Source organism: Phacochoerus africanus, chromosome 3 (assembly GCF_016906955.1).
Source record: "Phacochoerus africanus isolate WHEZ1 chromosome 3, ROS_Pafr_v1, whole genome shotgun sequence".
NCBI classification, from domain to species: Eukaryota; Metazoa; Chordata; class Mammalia; order Artiodactyla; family Suidae; genus Phacochoerus; species Phacochoerus africanus.
Window position 1 is genome coordinate 40914503 of NC_062546.1, and position 20897 is coordinate 40935399.

General features: G+C 38.6%; 1 protein-coding gene across 5 annotated transcripts in view; it reads left to right on the forward strand.

Moving 5' to 3' along the window:
- Window positions 1–969: 969 nt before the first annotated feature.
- Window positions 970–20897, forward strand: part of TASP1 (taspase 1) — a 252935-nt gene continuing 233007 nt past the window's right edge. For 4 of the 5 annotated variants that reach the window (XR_007133922.1, XM_047771668.1, XM_047771667.1 and 1 more), the window contains exons 1-4: window positions 970–1043; window positions 10901–11119; window positions 14456–14523; window positions 17738–17806. Coding sequence is in view for 4 of the 5 variants with exons in the window: in XM_047771668.1 (XP_047627624.1) it covers window positions 10975–11119; window positions 14456–14523; window positions 17738–17806 (282 nt within the window). In the remaining variant the exon portion in view is untranslated. The remainder of the gene's footprint in view (window positions 1044–10900; window positions 11120–14455; window positions 14524–17737; window positions 17807–20897) is intronic. The other variant, XM_047771666.1, reaches the window with a different exon arrangement.

Here is a 20897-nt window from a genome sequence, read left to right on the forward strand (position 1 = left end):
ACAGCTGCTGGCCCATGCGACAGCAACAGGGGATCCCAGCTGCATCTGTGACCTACACCAGAGCTCAGCGGCAAAGCAGGACCCTTAACTCAATGTGCTGGACCAGGGATCGAACCTGCATCACCTGATTCTCTTTCTTGACTGGTGGAGGCGCACATCTTGATCACCCCCCTTTCTGAGGCACTCCTTCTATCACCCTCCCCATTCCATCTTTGCAACTAGGCTAAAGAGAAAGTCTTTCTAGTTCATTAGTTCTCAAACTTTAGATGAGACTGAATCACTTGGACGGCTTGTTGAAAGAGTCTTTTGGGTCCCAAACCCAAAGTTTCTGATTCATTAAGTCTAGGATGAGGCCTAAGAATTCAGGTAATGCTCAATCTGCTCATCTGGGGACCACGTTTTGAAAACGATTCAGAACTACTCCTTTCAATCTCTGCTTCCCAGGACAGATTTAATGGTGGTTACATGGTAAAGGTTTCATGTTAATAGTTACAAGGAAACATTAAAGAGATTACATAACTTACCAGGTCTTGTTCTTAGACGCTACATAGTAAAGGAAAGGCCACCCACATCCTCCCCAGGGCAAGGCTAGTCCATACTTTACACATGTAATCCAGGCAGAACTATAGTTTTCCCTTCTGTATAAGGGGAGGTTCAAGGACTGAATGAAATTAAGCCTCTTAAGTGACACCTCTATAAATGATGATTAGCTTAATTTCACCCGTAGAACATCCGTAGTCGGCCAACCATTCAGATCAGATGATCACATCCTTCCCGCTCTTTAAGGGGCGGGGTGAAAGAGAGAGGTAACGACGCCTGCGCAGTTCACAAGGCGGTTCCAGGTGTTGTCCTTGCGGCACCCCTTGCAGCCAGGTGAAGCTCTGCGGAGCAGAGGGAGGAGACAGAGCAGCAGGTGGGCGTTTGCTTCCGGCCACGTGGCCAAGTTCACTGCCAATGGGAAATCTTGACGTCACCCAGCTTCCTCACCCTGGCAACGGGCGGGTGACTACTTCCGGTGCTGTGAGGGCTCGGGGCTGACGCGGGTGAGTGTCCCTCTTTCTCACGCTGTCCGCGCCGCTGCCGCGGCGGAGCGCTGCCTGTGTCCGGGCGCCGTAAGCTCCATAGGACGTGCTCTATGGGGCCGGGAGCGGGCAGCGCGCAGGATGCCCCTTGTCGGGGGTGGTGCTGGAGGAAGAGACCTGAGGCGTCCCTCCTCCCCTGATCTCGGTCGCGCGTGGGGCCCGCGCTGGCCCCTTACCAGCGGCTTCAGCTTGGCCGCCTCCTTCCCGCCGCGGGGAAGGGACTGTCTGTATGGGGGTGGGGGTAGTCCTTGCAGTCCTTCACCTACTGTGCAGTCGCGGGCAGCGGATTTCTCCGAGTTTGAGGCTTGTAGAGATCTAAGCGTGTGCGTGCTGGTCTTGCGTGACTGGCTAGGGCAAGGCAGCTCCGTAGTGTGATAGAGGCCTGATTAGAGCCCTGTGGGGCGTTACCGTTTACTGCTCAGGTGGAGGAGAGGGAAGAGGAAAGGACCGAGAAGATGGAGAAGGAACAACTGATGAGGAGGGTGGAAAACAGGAACTGGAGGTGCCCTGGAAATATTGGGCATCGTGTTTCCGGAAAGAGGGAGTTTGACTTTCTCGCGTCTGTAGGGGAGGGAAATGAAAGGTATTTTGGGGACCATGTGACTGAGGTCATTCTGTATTAAGCGAAGCAATTGTCATACACGTGGGAGTTTAATAATTTTCATTTTTGTTTAAATAAAGCTTTCCTCCCAGTTATAAAAAGCCCTTCATTGCTTATTAAAGAATATCTGGAAAATGCAGAAATATTAAAAAAAAGAGATCATTTATAGTTCTACCAGTGCAGCATTTTGATCTCTCTGTATGTATGTGTGTGTATGTGTATACACGTATAAGTATATATGCTTTTTTTTTTTTTTGCCACACCTGCAACATGCGGAAGTTCCTGGGCCAGGGGTTAAACCCAAGCCACAGCAGTGACAATCAGGATCCTTAACTGCTAGGTCACCAGGGAGCTCCATCTTTCTATGTTTTTAATAGCACATTCCTAAGGTCTTAGAATTATAGTGTATGTATAAAATATGACTTTAACTAAAAAGCATATGTTTTGTACATTGTATCTATTCCATGATTAATAGATTTTTTCCACTGAGGGATAATGTATAAAATTCATGCTTTTAAGTTGCCAATTTCAGAGGTTTTTTAGTATATTCACAAAGTTGTGCACCCACTATAGCATTTTCATAGCCTGCAAAAGAAACTCTAACCATTAGTCACTTCCTGTTAGATCTCCCCTCCACTTGTCCCCCCAACCCCTGGCAACCACTAATCTACTTTGGATTTTTCTGTTCTGGACATTTCATGTAAATGGAATCAATAATATGTGGCTTTTTGTTGTCTGCTTTCTTTCACTTAGCATGTTTTCAAAGTTCATCCATGTTGTGTTATGTATCAGTACTTTACTCTTTTTTATGGCTGAATAATATTCCAACATATAAATATGCCAGGTTTTTTTAATCCATCCTCAGCTGATGGACATCTGGGTTGTTTCCACTTTTTGACTACGATGAGTAATTCTGCTATAAACATCCATGTACAAGTTTTTGTGTGGACCTGTGTTTTCATTGTTCTTATATATACCTAGGAGTGGAATTGCTGGGTCATGTGGTAATTTTCACTTTTTGAGGAACTGCCAGGTATTTTCCAAAGTGGCATGCACAAGCAGGAAATGAGGGTTCTGATTTTTCTTTATCTTTGCTATCACTTATTGTGTGTGTGTGTGTGTGTGTTTTGTTTTTTTCAATAGCTATTATGTTAGTTGTGAAATGATATCTTCTGGTTTTGATTTGCATTTTTTGTGATAATGTTGAGCATCTTTTCTGTGTGCTTATTGGCCTTTTGAATGTCTTTGGAGAAATGTTCATTCAATTCCTTTGCTCATTTTTAAATTGAATTAAAAAATTTAAAAAAAAGTTGTGTGAGTTTTTTATATAGTCTGGACACAGGCCCTTATCAGATATATGATTTGCATTATTCCATTTTTGCCCATTTTTAGGGGTGTCTTCATTTTCTTGAATGGTATCCTTTGAAGTGCAAAAGTTTAAAATTTTGGTTAAGTATAGTTTATCTGTATTTTATATTTTGTTATTTGTGATTTTTGTGTTATATGTAAAACCACTGCCAAATCCAAGGTTGTGAAGATTTGCCCCTATTTTTTTAAAAATAATTTTATAGTTTTAGCTCTTATGTTTTGGTCTTGATTTATGTAGAGTTTTTTCTTTTTAAAATTTGTTTTATTGAAGTATAGTTGATTTACAAGGCTATGTTAATTTTTGTAAGGTGATTCAATTATACATGGTTATGTGTATATAATAATCTTTTTCATATTTAGACCTAATTTTTATATATGGTGTGAGGTAGGAGTCCAATTTTATTCTTTTGCACGTGGCTATCCAGTTTTCCCAGCACTATGTTGGAAAGACTGTCCTTTCCCCATTGAATGTCCTTGGCACATTTTCAAAACCAGTTGACCATAAATATCATTTTCTTAACTATTTATTTTTCTATGTTGGGCATTTAAGTCATGCCCCAATTTTTGTTTTTCTAAATTATCTTATGTTAAACACAGCATAAAAGGCATAAAACCTTTTCTGTATTTAAAATTATTTTGGTAGAAAGTGTTCTCAGAAGTGGAATTAGTGGGTCAAAGATGAAATAAGTATGTTTTGGAGCTCCTTTAATGAGGCATTAAACCTTCAATCTCATTATGTTAAGAGCAACAAAATGCTTCTTTATTCATCAGTTGCTATAGCTTAAGGGCTAGATTTCTCTAAAAGCCTTTTGCTGTAAGATGAATGGATTCCATGACTTCCTTCCTCCTTCAGCTGCTTCTAAAAGACTAAGTAAATCTAGGGTGAAAAACTTCAACACCAGAGGCAAATAGGACATGTGGTAGTATTCTAAATGGCTTAAAAGAAAAAAAAAAAAAAAGAAATAGTGTCATCACATGCAGTAGGAAAAAGAAACAGCCTTTGAAAGAAATGGGGTCAAGATTGAGACCTTAAATTAGTGCCATGAAAGTCCCTGAAGCAAAAACAGTATTTTATTCTGAGTTTCTCTTCTGGCCTTGATAATCAAGTTAATTTTCATTCACCTTGGTCACAGAGACAGCCAACTTAAATCTACTGTTTTTAGTAAATAGTACCCAGTTAAAAAAATTCAAATACAAAAGTTATTAGGAGGAAACCAAATTTCCTTTTTGTCCCTGCCACTCTCTTTCCCCTAGTCTCCCAGGATTCTTTAGAGGAATCTGTGGTACTATTATTTGTGTCTGTATAGACTAATTCATATACAGAGTATCTCTGGAGAGATGGAATAACAAAATAATGCATTTTAAAGCTCTTGATACTTTCTGACAAATTCCTTTTCAAAATGGTTAAATCAGTTTATGATGGCAGTAAAATGCTAGTTAGATTTCATTTGCTTGCATTACAGTGCTAGTTCAGTTTCATTTCTTTTTTGTATTTGAATATTCTTTCCTTAGTATTGGATCCCCAGTTTATTTTTCCTCTTTTATGTATTGCCTACTCAAGTCTTTTGGCATGCTCTTTGTCTTGATTGGCATTGTCCTTTATGAGATTTATTTTGGCAGCTTTTTGTAGATGGTTGTTTTACGACAGCCTGGATTTGGAGAGAAAGATTAAAACGCTTTTTCTAACACTTATGCTAAGAGATATGTGAGCTGAATAAAGGTCAAGGCAGTAGGGAAAAGGGAGTTAAATGTGTGAGAAGAATCTATAGGATGTGGAAACTGGGTACAGTCCAAGATGACTGCAAGGTGGGTTAGAAAAGGATGGTGCAATTAATAATAATAAGGAATTAATGTGGAAAGAACTAGATATCTGGGGAAAGATGAATTTGTTTTGGGTAGGCTAAGAGTGGGAAGGATCCAGGTTGAGCTCGCCAGGAGACCATGGCTAGAGCTTAAGAGACAAGATAAAGAATTAGAAGTCTAGGGGGGCAGTTTTGAAAGGTTGGCAATGGATGAAGTTGCTGAAGGAGACATATGAGGATAAGCCCTTGGAGTCATGGGAGTCATGTTAAGAGGACAGAGCTGGAAAAGGTGAGATAGATCGTGAAGAGCTTGCCAAGGGCATCTAGAGAATCCAAAGTTGCAAGCAGAAGACTAAGGAAAGGCCATTAGGTTTGGTAATCTGGAAAATATACATCCTACATGTAAAGATACAATTTTTGGGAAGCAAGAATACCCGCCTCCAGTTTTGTTAAGATATAATTCATTTATCATATAACTATCCACATAAAGTGTACAATTTGGTTGATAATTATTCTATTTGGAATTGTGCAACCATGACCACAATCAATTTTAGAACATTTTTATTGCCCCCCCCCAAAGAAACCCTGCCCCCTTTAGCAGTCACTCCTCAATTCCCCTCTATCCTTCTAGCCTTAGGCAGCTACTAATTAACTTTCTGTCTGTTCAGATTTGCCTATTCTGGACATTTGCTATAAATGGAAACATAAAATATATCATCTTTTGTGTCTGACTTCTTTCATAGTTTACGTGGTTCATTCACACCATAGTATGTTTCAGCAGTTCCTTCCTTTTTATGGCTAACTAATGTTCCATTGCCTGAACATACTATATTTTATATAACCATGGTCAGTTCATGGACATTTGAGTTGCTTCCACTTTTTGATATAATATCAATTTTTTTTTTTTGTCTTTTATAGGGCTGCACCTGCAGTATATGGAGGTTCCCAGGCTAGGGGTCTAATTGGAGCTATAGCGGTTGGCTTACACCACAGCCACAGCAACGCCAGATCCAAGCCTCGTCTGTGACCTACACCACAGCTCATAGCAATGCTGGATCCTTAACCCACTGAGTGAGGCCAGGGATTGAACCCGCAACCTCCTGGTTCCTAGTTGGATTGTTTCTGCTGTGCCACAATGGGAATAGCAAATTTATAGCGGAATTTATACTAATTCTGCTGTAGACATCCATGTACAAATTTTTATGTGGATATGTTTTCAATTTTCATGAGTACATACCTAGAAGAAGAATTGCTGGGTCATAAGGTAGCTTTGTTTAACTTTTTAAGCAACCATTGCAGAGGATGGACAAATTGCTAGTGTTTTTTTCCAAGACTTGTGGAGGTTCCCAGGCTAGGGGCTGAATCAGAGCTGCAGCTGCCAGTCTACACCACAACTCACAACTCATGGCAGCACTGGATCCTTAACCCACTGAGCGAGGCCAGGGGTTACACCTGCATCCTCATGGATAATTGTCAGATTTGTTACTGCTGAGCTACAACAGGAACTCCTTTTTTTTTTTTTTGGCCAGTGTTATTTTAGAAATAATGAAATGAATTTTAATATCTTGTCTGATAGGAAATCGTAAAATGTCCATATACAAACATATTATTCAAAAGTAAAGGCATTATAAAAGTGATCTATAAAATTGCTTTCTGTTTCTTAAAACTATGGCATACTTATGCATCTTCTTTCGTTGGAAATCTTTTTGTGTTGAGCATTACCTCAAAGGCTTAACTGAAGTGTTAAACATCTATCTTATGGATCAGTATATTAATGTAAGTATGCTTTATTCATTTCAAATAATGATTTATAATAATGGCTACAAATGTGATAAAAATATCACTGGTATTCTCGATGTTAACCTACAGTCATGATTTATTTTTTACTCCTTATTTTAATTGTAAAGACCAAATACTAACTTTATTGCTTTTTTTTTTTTTTTTTCTCTTTTTAGGGCTGTACCCGTGGCATATGGAGGTTCCCAGGCTAGGGGTCCAATCAGAGCTACAGCTGCCAGCCTACTTCAGAGCAACAGCACTGCCAGATCCTAGCCCCGCATGTGGCCTACGCCACAGCTCACGGCAATGCTGGATCCTTAACCCACTGAGTGAGGCCAGGGATTGAACCTGAAACCTCATGGTTCCTGGTTGGATTCTTTCTGCTGCACCATGAGGGGAACTCCTAACTTTATAGTTTTTTAAATTAGGACCTTTCTGGCCAGTATTGTTGATTGGCCATGTGTTTGTCTATTCCTTCTCTGGGTGGGATGATTGTTGAGAACTTTTGGGGGATTTCTCCTCTTATTGAAGTTTTGAAGTGGGATCTTATAGGCTTGCCCTATTTTGGAACTTGGACTTGGCTAGTTACCTTGTGCTCTTATAAATAAGTAAGTAAAAAAGCTTTTTTGTTGAGTACATCCCACTTGTTCAAAGTCAAAAGGTACAAAATGGGCAACAGTGATATTTTCATCCTACCCTTGCCCCTCAGTCATCCAAATCTTCTGATAACCACAATTATACTATTTTTTTGGATATTCTTTCAGATTGTACTTTGCATGTATATTTAGCTATACCATTTTTTCTCCCCTCAAAATATGGTACTGCATGTATTTCAGTACTATGCCTTTTTTACTTACCAAAATATCTTCAAGATTGGTCATTTCATATTTCTATATCAAGCACAGCCTCATTTTTTCCAGAGCTGCCTTTTTTTTAACCACTTTTTTTTTTTTTTTGTCTTTTGCCCTTTTGAGGGCCACTCCCGAGGCAATGGAGGTTCCCAAGCTAGGGTTCTAATTGGAGTGGTAGCCACCAGCCTTCGCCAGAGTCACAGCAACGTGGAATCCGACCCATGTCTGCGACCTACACCACAGCTCACTGCAACACCAGATCCTTAACCCACTGAGTGAGGCCAGGGATTGAACCCGCAACCTCATGGTTCCTAGTCGTATTTGTTAATCACTGAGCCACGATGGGAACTCCTTTAACCACTTTCATCAAGACATATTGTTGGTCCATATCATTCCTATTACAGACAGTCCTTTGGTGTGTATTTGTAATTCTGGTTGATTTTGCTAAATTGCACTTGTTGAATTGCATTACTTTAGGCCCCTACTAGCAGTGTATGAGAACTTCTGTTTCTCTGTAGCCTCAGAACATGTTGTGCTCTTACCTTTTTTTGCCAATCCAAGTTAAAAAATGATATTTGAGTGTAGTTTTATTTTGCATTTTTCTTTTGAGTGAGGTTTTAGCATCTATTGATCTGTTTAAACTTATATATAATTTTTCTGTAAACTAGGATTTGCCTACTTGCCTTTTTTTTTAAAAAAATATCCTTTTTTAGACATTTGTTGGAACTCTTTTAGGAAGGTCAGACTTTTAATGGGTTCCGAGTTAAGCAAAAACTGATGTTGGCCTAGAAATTGCTTCATTTCTAATTGAATTAAAAATATTCCAGTAACCATTGGGAGTTGGAGGCCAGAGTTGTATATTGGATAGCCTGTCCACTTGAGTCCCTTTCCTAGGCCAGCAAGACTTGGGGGCCAGGATTTTTGGAGGTGTTTATTGAGATGACATGATTTGCTAAATTAGCACACTTTAGATAGTCTGTAAGGGATGGTGGCTCGCTCAAGAGATAGCCTATAATTTCATCTTCCACATTTTATTTTTTTCAGACAAGCTTGAGAATCAGTGCTTTTAAATATCACATACATTAAAATGCCTATTACGTCAAATCTTATTCATTATAAAATGTAGATATTCTTTATTTGTTATTCATGAAAAATGCATCTCATGACAGTGAGTCAGAGTAAATTTTATAATTTATACTGCTTGGATGTGTTTTCTTTTGAACTGAAGTTTTTAATTTTCCAAAGCCTGAGTTTTCATACAACTATATTTGTGGGACTAGGGGGCCAAAGCTCATTTCATGGCCTGGTCATACTTCATGGACTGTATGGACAGACAGATGAACTGCTGATCATTTAAACTGACTTTGTCAACTGACTTATTACAGAGAAGTAATCAAAGTCAAATAAAGGTAATTGAGGCAGATCCTTGTGAAGTCATTGGAAGAAAATCCATCCTCAGAGAGTTAACTACCACCACAAAACAACAACAAAAACAAAAACGGGCATTTTAATTCACTGTTATCTAATTAACCTCAACATTCTTTTGTAATCAAAAAATTTTCCTGCATTTTTGAATATATGTAAACATTTTAATATAATAGCATATATGTATAATTTAAAATTATTTGTTCTTGAAATGATATGTAATAAAAATTAAATGGAACTTTTAAATCAGGAATCATAGAAAGTTAATATACCATATTGCAATGCTTCATAGACCATCTCTGGTGAGAAAGACCAACTTAATATTTTTTTTCAATCCATTATTGACCATTTCTTTTGTAAAATACAAAAACAGTACACCACAAAACCCTCAAAAGAAAAGAAAAATATGGAACTGTGAATGCAAGATAAAAGCAAAAGTTCTTATTATCTTAGATGTAGCAGATAAAATTGTTTCAAAAATGTAATAATACGTGGAGAAATAGAAAAGAATTACAAAACTGTATACAGTTTGTTGAAAATGTGCATGTAAAACAATTAGTATATTAATAAAATAGTAATCTCTTGCAGATTAATAACAAACAGGTCACACTTTGAAGTAACACTGCTCTTTTGGACTAGTTGGCTAAATCACTCTGTATTACTATTTATTTATGTTTTCTATTGGAAAAGACTTGTTTCCAATTCTCAGTTTTGAATAAGGCACAGAATTTTACCAAACAGTGTGAATCTAGGTGTTCAAGTAGTTTCAACCACATGATTCTTGGATTTTTTTTTTCAAGTCTCTGTATGTCGATTTTTAAATGGTCTACTTTCCCACAGTTTGAAGTGTGTTCTGCCATCATTATTACTAAGCCAAGATTGCTAGAAGCTTGTGAGCTTAGAAACTTTGTGGTATAAGTTACTTGTAATTTGCTTTATTAAATTTTGTATTTTATGATTTATCTTTTGAGAACCTCAGAAATAATACTTTCATGAAAATTAACAAGAGTTCCTGTTGTGGCTCAGTGGTAACAAATCTGACTAGTATTCATGAGGATGAGGCCTCTCTCAGTGGGTTAAGGACTTGGCATTGCCATGAGGTGTAGGTTGCAGATACGGCTTGGATCCTGTGTTGCTGTGGCTGTGGTGTCGGCCAGCAGCTACAGCTCTGATTGGACCCCTCGTCTGGAACTTCCATATAGCCTAGGTGTGGCCCTGAAAAAAAAAAAAAAGAAAGAAAATTAGCAAGTGTTTGCACAAGTGTTATTTTAATTTCTTGTTTTAGTCATATAATTTTGTTAGCATTTGTGTTTTACTGCTGAGCTGTGACACATTAAATTGTCTTAAGAGGTTCTTCGCAGGCAGATGTAAATCTGTATGTTGCTTTATTTTTTAAGCAAGCAGCAGTCTGAAGGTCTTACATGTTCTCACCATATGCGACAAAATTCTAATTATATGAAGTGATGGATGTGTTAACTAACCTCGTTGTGGTAATATTTTATGGTATATATGTGTATCAAATCATCATATTGTGCCCCTTAAACTTACACAATTGTGTATATCCCATATGTCTCAGTAAGGCTGGAAAAAAAAAAATAGCAATCTAGGCTTTATATCAAGGATCAGGGATGTTGCCAGCACTGCCTGTGGTTCTAGAATGTCCCAGAGATTATTAGCATTTGGTTTGGAGAGAATAGAAAGTGATATTTGAGTTATTCGAGCTTTTCTTCAATGTAGATAAAATGAAAGATAAAATATCTTTGGATTCAATATGAGGTCTTTTTACAACAGTTCTTTTGTTTATACCACTTGAAGCAAGTACTGTCAGTGGACAGAGAGATTTAAATTCTAACCTTTTTATATTCTTTGTATTATGCAGTTAAATAACTTTACAGTTAGGTTTTTTGAACATTATCTTTGCACAAATTTGTGTAAGTTATGTGTTATGTTATTGGAAAGAAAAGCATACCATCTTTGCCTATTTTCCTTTAGGGCAGTTCCTCTCCTGCAATTGCTTTTGGATGGAAGTATGCTCTTTTCCCAATAGAAGATGGTAATCTTGGAGAATGACCATGGAGAAGGGGATGAGTTCTGGAGAAGGGCTGCCTTCCAGATCATCTCAGGTTTCGGCTGTTAAAATAACAGCCAAAGAGTTGGAAACAAAACAGGCCCATAAAGAGAAGCGAGGGGGCTTTGTGTTGGTGCATGCAGGTAAGCTCTAAGTGGGTGAGTTGGAAGAGGAAATTATGTTATTTTTTTCTTTTCTTGCTTTGAAGTACACTGAGAATTGAATTTCATGTCTGGAGGAGGCAAACTGCCAGAGGAGTTGGATCCAAAGGGATTGACTTTGATATAGTGAGGGCCTCTGCCCCCCACCAGCCCCATGCCTCCCCTCTTGGAAGATCTTATATAGTGACGGCTCTTCCTTTGTCTCCTTCACTCACTTACTCCATTATTTATTTTTATCCCATATAAAAGGTATATTTAGGTATTATTAAAACCAAAGTAATTGTTTAAACTCTAGTTTGTGTTTTTAAAAATAATGGTGCTAAAAAAAATTTATTGACCTCAGTTTTGAGTTTGGCCGTCTTAGAGTATAATTTATACAGTCTCAGAGCTAGTTTGCCTTCTTAATGTTATGAATGAGGAACCTTAAAACCAGAAAGATTAAGTGGCTTCAGTCACATGACTGGTTCCTATAAGGGCCAGGCTGAGAAACCCTTAAGAGGGCTCTTCAGTCCCTGCCTACTGCTCATGGCCCTTGGTCAGCCTCTGATGTCTGTTTCAGAGGACCTTGAAGACAGACGCAGTGAGGTTCAACCTCTGGATCCTTTTCATTGATGCATTTAAGGTTTCCAAGCAGTGCAGCCCCTGCCCAGGGGTTTTGTTTGTTTGTTTTTCTCCTTCCCCCTCCATTTGCTTTAGTCATTTTTATTTGCCTGCATTCAGAATCTAAAGTTCATGACCGCTGTGAAGGAAGAAGGAATGGTGGGGTCTCCTTTTAACTGTCCTCAGACAGTTAAGCAGGATGGGTCTAAAGTTAGCTTTGATGTAGGGTGAGGAATGGAATTGTTTCTTCTTGTCAAAGTAGTGTTCTGCCTGGTCATTAACCAGTCATTAGACTGAGTAGCTTGGGCAGTCTAAAAAAAAGTCAAACAAAGAAAAAACCATGTACAATTTTCTTTTCTTTTCAAATGATTTTTCAAAGACATGAGGTAAATTTATAGAAATAATCCTGGTATATGTAGACCCGGCCTAGATCTCCTGCCTTCAGATGCTAGGCCAGTGTTCTTTCTACTATACCATGTTGGTGTCACACCTTTCATAGTACCCTGTGAGTTATTTTATTCAGAATAAGTGTTTGCAAAAATGTACAGGAAAGGCCTGAAATGTGTAACAAGCAACAATATGGAGTTTTCGATGAGTTGGAAAGTGTTGCCCCCATGACAGTTGTAGTGGCCTCCCTCCTCTCTCAGACACACACCTGATGGTAATGGCTCTTAGAGTTGAGGCCAACTGTAATAGGAGGAAATCTGACTGATGGCAGGAAGTTGTGTGGGTTAAGGGTGACTTTCCCGTTCTGAATTATTAGAAGGTCAGGCTGGGAGTTTCCGCTGTAGCTCAGCAGGATATGAGCCAACCAGTAAGCATGAGGACATAGGTTTGATCCCTGGCCTTTCTCAGTGGGTTAAGGATCTGGCGTGGCTGTGGCGTAGGCCTGCATCTTAGACTGGGAACTTCCATATGGTGCACGTACGGCCCGAAAAAGAAAAAGAAAAAAAAAAAAAAAAGGTCAGACTGATTGTGTAGTATGTATCTTACATATTTAATGGACAAAATTTCAATTCCAGTGTAGAGATTTTATGCCCCCCCCCCCCCCGCTTTAGCACTAGAGGAGACTTGCCCAAATTTTAGTCATTTGAATAGCAGATTCTTGCTTTTTCCCAGATCTCTCTATACTAACTATACTTTTACCTAATATTAAAAAAAACCAGCTAAACACTTTTTAACCTTAATATCTTAAAGATGAAACTTAAGTGAAGTGTTAGTATCACTTACATGAAGAGAAATTAATTTAAACACAGTGCAAAAAAACAGTGTTGATTAAATTTTAGCTAGATTCTGTTGCTTGTCAGTGGTTTAGATCCTAAGCCTACCTTTCCTTTGTTTAACAGAGGAATTAGCATGTTTTAATCAGATATTAGAGATACACTGGAGCCATGCTGAGCAGGTTTTCCTATTCTAAGCAGAGGATTGATATGTTAATGTTATTAGTGTTGTTATCCAAACGCTGAAGTTGCCTATTTGGCTATAGTTGGCCTATTTGCAGCCTCTTTTCCTCTGGTTTTGGGAAAACACTGCTGAAGGATGGAGGCCTGAGATCTAAGACAATAGACTGGGGATTAATTTATTAGACAACCATGAAGAGAGTTTTGTTAAATTAGCTACACACGTTCTAAGAAGTTTCAGGGTTCTCTTGAGAAATAGGATTAGAATTTGCATCATTTGTGGATCCTAGTTGTTTGGGCATCTTTTCTGCTCTCTTGGGTCCCTTAACCATACCTTCTTGGGCCAGTTCTTTCTCGACCTTGAGAAGAGGTGGGTTAAGTTTGTGTCCTAGTCCGCAGTCTCACGGGAGGAGCCCTCAGGCTTAGAGATGTAGTTCTTTAACCTTTCTGGGGAGCCACAGCCTCTGGGGGTGGGGCAAGGGGGTGGTTCACAACCCTGCTAAAGAACTTTGATTAAAAGCCTAATCATCACAAGGGTTTAAGCGCTCTTGTCTTGGTTTCTTTCTTAGATTATTCTCAAATTCCTAACTAAGCAAGTATTAATCTTTTAGGGAACAAAATTTCAGAGCCATTCTCTTGAGGAAGTCGCTAGGTGTTTGTTTAAAACAGGGTCCACCAGGATTTCTAATAGGCAGTTGTGAATATACTGGCACTGAGTTTCAGAGCCACCCTGAATAGTTTCAGAGCTATTTTCTGGGGGTGAGAGGGTGTACAAGTTTGGGTAGGAGCAGTGATTGATGGGGTCTGTGGACAGATGGGATGTAACGCCCCTCAATTTTAAGTGCTATTTTGAAACTACCTAGTTTTCTAAAGTTACTCTTAAGAATTCTGGCAGGGACTTCCCAAAGGTCAACAGAGAGGAACTCCAAGGGACTCTGTCCTTAACGCTGCCTGGGTTATCACCTCCAGCCAAACAAACAAAACCAAACAACAACAACAAAACAAAGCAAAGAAAATAAAATACTCCTAACTTTGGGGAAGTTTTCAAAAGAAGAAGAGGTGAACTCGGCAGAACCTCTTTGGGGGCATGAGTTGTTTATTTCCAAGGGCCCCTAGCAGGAAAATAGCTTTTGAAAAAGGAGATAAGGCATAAGGCTTATGGTGGAGAAAAAAGTTGTTAGATTTTTAAGACTCTGTATACCTAGGACAATAGTTGTATTTGTCACTTGGAGAGTATCAGTTTATGTGAGCTCTTCATATAATGTAAGCAAAGTCTCATATCTTAATGGTAGCTAACGATTGATTTTTTTCACTGTAGGTGCAGGTTATCATTCCGAATCCAAAGCCAAGGAATATAAACATGTATGCAAACGAGCTTGTCAAAAGGTATGAAGAGAATGCATCTATCCAATCAAAACATTTTAGTTTTGACCGTAAAGCAGCTTTACCTTGAAATTCAAAATTTTAAGGTTTGACTTGTAAGACAATCTTTGGTTTGGACCAAGAAATAATTTTGCTCGTATTTGTGGGGTCTCTGTTTTGTTTTGTGTCTTTTATTTTCCAAATCATGCTTAGATCTTTTCCTTCCTTTCCCAGATTAAAGTCTGTATTTTTGGAATTGTGGGCACATAATCATATATCTTTTAATCTTTGCAAAGGCGTTGAGCTCTATAGAAGGGGTAGGGAAAACAGCTCAAAGGCAGTTAATGTGTCTTTCTATGAAGGGAAGAAAAAATCAATAAAAAATTAAAATGGGTGTTTTTCTTAGGGAGATTATCCTGTATTTATTCCTTCTGATTTTCATCACATAGTTTGTTTCATAGAAAATTCATTGTCATTCCTAAGTTTAACTTTGCCCTTGTACTCAGTTGTGCTTTTTTTCCTTTTTGGTTTTTGAGGTTTTGCTAAATTGTTGAATACTTAATGTAGAGGCAGGAATGGACTCAAGAGAAATATAGTTTGTTGTAATTTTGATCCTGACTGTATACTCTTGTCGGCAGACTTTCCATTACTTTTTATGCAAATAGAATGTTAATTTGATATTGCATATCAAGTAAATAGGGGTCTCTCGCAACTCTTTTCATTTATATTTTCATATCATTTAAAGAAGATTATACTGGCTCAGTGGAAATGAATCTGACTAGTATCCTTGAGGACTCAAGTTCAATCCCTGGCCTTGCTCAGTGGGTTAAGGATCTGATGTTGCCGTGAGCTGTGGTGTAACAGATGCAGCTTTGATCTGGCATTGCTGTGGCTGTGGCTACAGCTCTGATTTGACCCCTAGCCTAAGGGGTACGGCCCTAAAAAAAGACAAAAAAATAAAATAAAAAGAATGCTATACTTTATTAGACATACAAACTTTTTCTTATGAATGAAATCTTATAAATTAATAAGAAAAATATATGTTATAGAGATTTATTATGTTTTAGAAAGTTTATAATAAAGCTAAATATTCTCTATGCTATTTATAATTTTTATGTTATTTTTCAAAGTGTGAAATCTTTTCCTGAAATCTGAAAAGAAACAGTTTACTTTTGTAGGACTATAGTCCAATATATCTAATACATTTAGATTGTGTAACCAGCCTCCTCAATTTATACAATAAATGAACTTCTTAAAAGTTTTTTATTTTTTAGGGCCATGGCATATGGAGGTTCCCAAGCTAGAGTTTGAATTGGAGCTGAATCTGCCATCCTATACCATAGCTACAGCAATACCAGATCTGAGCTGTGTCTGAGACCTACACCACAGCTCACAGCAATTCTGGATCCATAACCCACTGAGTGAGGCCAGGGATTGAACCTGTGTCCTCACAGATGTTAGTCAGATTTGTTTCCCCTGAGCCAGGACAGGAACTCCAATTTCTTAAAAGTTTAATGAGGAGTTCAGTTGTTAGTTTTTGATCTTTATTGACTAAATTGCAGCTTCAGTAGTTCATTTAAAAAATTAGTCTTGGAGTTTCCACCATAGGCACAGTAGGTTAAGAATCTGACCTCAGGGAGTTCCCATTGTGGCATAGCAGAAGTGAATCTGACTAGTATCCATAAAGATGTGAGTTCGATCCGTGGCCTTGCTCAGTGGGTTGGGGATCTAGCATTGCTGTGGCTGTGGTGTAGGCTGGCAGCTGTAGCTCTGATTTAACCCTTAACCTGGGAACTTCCATATGCTGTGGGTGTGGCCCTAAAACAAAAAGCAAAGCAAAAAACAAACAAACAAACAAACCCCCCCCACAGAATTTGACCGCATGGATGTGAGGGTCACTGTGGAGATGTGGGTTCAATCCTTGGCCTGGCACACTGGGTTAAAGGATCTGGCGCTACCCCAGCTGCAGCATAGGTCACAGCTATGGCTTGTATTCAACCCCTGGCCTGGGAACTTCCATATACCATGGGTGTGGCCATAAAATTAAAAAAGAAATCAATCTTTCTTTCTTTCTTAATTTATACATAAGAAATGAGGTGATTTTAGTGACTTTCCTCTCTGTAGATTATATACAAAAGAATGTGTTATGTTTATCTCAATGTAAAAAACGTTATAGTATCAAAAATGCTTTTGTCAAAGGTATGCTTCCATCTAAGGATTCTGAAATGCCTATGTGACTGAGGGTCACTGTGTTTTTTTTTTTGTCTTTTTGCTATTTCTTGGGCCGCTCCCGCGGCATATGGAGGTTCCCAGGCTAGGGGTCTAATCAGAGCTGTAGCCACCGGCCTATGCCAGAGCCACAGCAACGCAGGATCCGAGCCGCATCTGCAACCTACACCACAGCTCACGGCAACGCCGGATCGTTAACCCACTGAGCAAGGGCAGGGACCGAACCCGCCACCTCATGGTTCCTAGTCGGATTCGTTAACCACTGCGCCACGACGGGAACTCCCACTGTTTTTTTTTATAGCTGGGGGATAGGGAGTAACAGTGGGAAGAGAAATTCTTAGCTTAGTCTGAGATTCAATTATCTATATAAAATATGAATTCCTACTTTAAAATGGAATTCATCTTATTTCTATGGCTATTTGAATTGCCCTGTGATGAATGAAGCCCTTTCACTTACTAAATTCCTTGTACTTTGCATTTAGTGGCTAGATTTTATTCATTGTTTTAATTTGAATAATATTAAGTGAGCTATATCATAAATTATCCTGCATATAAGCACTTGCTTATTTTATTTTATTTTTTGTCTTTTTGCCTTTTCTAGGGCCGCTCCTGCGGCACATGGAGGTTCCCAGTCTAGGGGTTGAATTGGAGCTGTAGCCACCGGCCTACACCAGAGCCACAGCAACGCAGGATCTGAGCCACGCCTGCAACCTACACCACAGCTCATGGCAACGCCGGATCCTTAACCCACTGAGCAAGGCCAGGGATCGAACCCACAACCTTATGGTTCCTAGTTGGATTTGTTTCTACTGCACCACGACGGGAACTCCAACACTTGCTTATTTTAAATGTAACTAGTTTATATCTTGAAGTATGAAATTGAACTCTAGTGATCAATTTTTATTAACTCTAAATGTCTCCTGCACTTCTCTAAGGTTTTGGAAAGTTTCTGGGTTTTTCTGAGAAGTTGTGGTTTTACAATGAATAATCTTGCCCCTTGGTTTCATAGGCAATTGAAAAGCTACAGGCTGGCGCTCTTGCGACAGATGCAGTGACAGCAGCTCTGGTGGAGCTTGAGGTATTTCTTTTCTTTGTTTCATTTAAAATATTTGTGAGTTTATATTCGTTATTCTTAAATGACATGAAACTTGTTTAGTCAACCAGCAATTATATGACCAGTGTTACCCAACGCCATTCACAAGTTATGAAGAAGCCTATGATGTTGTTGGGTTGTTTTCATTGGAGACTTCTCTGAGTAATAAAAGAAGTTGTTTAAATTCATTTTTTCCCCAGTTTTGTGAGATTCATGAATGCAAGTTACTGGTGATTGGATGCTTAAATTTCCTTAGTATTTTCAGAAGAAAAATTCCTGAAGTTAACTCTTCCCTACTCCCCGAATTAGTATATATTCCCTTGTTTAGAAAACAAAAAAAATTCCAGCTGTCCAAAAGTGTCCAAAGTGGAGTGGACGTTTCCTTACAAACTTAGCAGTTGGGTGTGTATCCTGAAGTGGTGCTTTGTGAGGTGTGTCTTGGGCAGTGTGATTGTTAGGTTCATGTCCAATGAACTGTGGACCTTTAGGATTTCAGTGAATCGGCTCTCAAGTTTGCTATAATTCTTTGTACTCTGAAGTGAGGGTCTCTGTTCTCTGATTGGGGAACCTTGAGCATGGTTTTGTCCCTGGGATGTGAGGGCTTCAGGGGACTGACTTCTGCTGCTCAAACTTAGAGAAGGTAGATTTGTGTAAATCAGTTTAGAGGCTTACAGTGAACAGATAGTTTTTTGCTTGAGAAGATTACTGGGGGGATCAAATAAGACATGAAGGTAAAGCAGTGATGATTTGGAGGAGGAAGAAGAGATAGGGCAGACGTCCTGAATTTACTGGATTGTGGCCCTTATATTAGGCTCTCATACCAGGTTCCCTACCAGGACATGCCAGGCCTTGCCCTTCCCTGTGAAGATTGCCCAGGAGTTTATCAAAAGTCCAAGCCATGTTTTCTCTGTATTCATTCCCCTGCTTGGAGCTGTGCTTTTCTCAGGAAGCTTTTGGTCATGCTTTGTAGATTGTATACTGTCTTTGTTAATGCTTCCAGCTTGGTCCTGCTGTATGTAGTCAAGGAAGGTGAATGTATATGGTGGCACCAGTTCCACCATAGTTTGGTCTCTGAGGCGTGCGTCTGACTTGTGAATGTGAGCCTGATAAACCTTATACCAGCTCTACCAACCATTAGCCATGCATCCTAAGGCACCTCACAGCCACTCCTTGACTCAGTCTACCTATTTATAATTTGGGGATAATGATCCCTACTTTGTAGAGTTATGAAGACTAACAGAGTTAACAGTTGATAATCACTGAGAACAGTGTGTGGTACATGGTAAGCATAACTGTTAGCGATTATTACTATTGTGAAGTACTTTGGAAATGATATATATGAGGTGAATATTTATGGTAGCTTTTTTTTTTTTTTTTTCTATTTTTAAGGCCACACCCATGGTATATGGAGGTTCCCAGACTAGGGGTGGAATTGGAGCTGTAGCTGCCCACCTGCACCACAGCCACAGCAACACCAGATCTGAGCCAAATCTGCAACTTACACCGCAGCTCACTCAATGCCGGATCCTTAACCCACTGAGCGAGGCCAGGGATCTATCGAACCTCCGTCCTCATGGATCCTAGTCAGATTCGTTTCCGCTATGCCACAACGGGAACTCCTATGGTAACTGTTAATGACAAGTTTGCAGTGTCAAAGAAAGGTTAATTATATGTTGTAGATAAAAGGAGAAAAGTGATGGAAATATCAGTGTCCTTACCACCACATCTTACCTTTATTCTAAACACACACACAAGGAAAGCTCCATTTAACTTAATTCAGTAGTTAATTACGAATTACTTTTCTTTGTGTAGAAGCTGATGCCCTGAGGTTACAGGTGCATGGAGCTTGTGGGTCTGGAGAAAGAAGGTTAATGCATAGCTGGGGTATATACATAAGGGCAACTATGAATACAAAATTGAGTAAAATTAAGTTTCCTTTTCCTCTGCATCTTAGAAGAACTTTAATTTTCTCAAATCCTACTTATATAATGATGAATATTTCATTACATTTTTTCCTGTGATGAATCAATACTGATTTTATACTGATATTTTCTTTAAAAAAATTTTTTTTTAAGTATAATTGATCTACAATGTCAATCCCACTTTTAAAGAATTTTCTTGTGCATACTTAAGAATGATTTAAAATCATTTTTGGAATGAGTTACACACGAGTAAGAGAGCTTTATAATTTTGAATGATGACCTGTGCTTTTTAAGAGTGTGGGTATGAAAGTTTTTAAAAGAATGTATTCTGTTATTTTGATTAGACTATGTTACATGGCCTGAGTGAGTTCAGTGTACTTTCCCCCCTTTAATTATTAAGTTTGAGGAAGAATTTCAGTGAATTCTCTTTAAAAATTTATTTTAATGTGGAATCTTTGGTTGAAATATATGTTAGTTGTTTAAAGGTTAAGGCTACCCTAACTGAAAGAATTTTCGTCTATCTTAAGAATTATGTTGGACGTCATGCTTATACTGCCCCCTGCAGTTTCACCTTGCACAACTGCAATTCATCCCCTTTAAACAGGGTGGGATTTTCAAATAAAGAGTTTAATGAGGGAGGTATTGTAATGGTTTGGTCAATGGAAAGATATAAAAATTGAATTTTTATGTTTTTGGTACTTAAAGAAATATAAGTTACAATATTAAGTCCTTTCAGCCAACTGAAAAATCCCAGTCTAATTTATACTGTGTTGTGTTTGAGAGTAACCACTTATCTTTAATTTTGAGGAATCTACTGAATAGTGCTAAGTTTTGTCCTAGTTATCAAGTAGGTGTGGCAAATCATCATACCTTTGTCTTTTGACTTTGGGATATACTTTTTGACTTTAAAAAAACATATTTTTAAAACTTGCTTGTGACATTATTACTCAAATAACTAAAATTGGTTTGAATTCCATGAGCACTTTGCTCACTGTGGATTGAAATGGTGGAAATGGCTTCATGGTCCTTATTGGCTAAAGGGGTATCTGGCTTTGTATTTTGAAGAATATGAAAATTTTCTTTTACCCAAATAGTAAAAAATACTCTGATCGTCTTAATGCCACAGAGGAGGAGGAGATAAAGTGAAAGAAAAG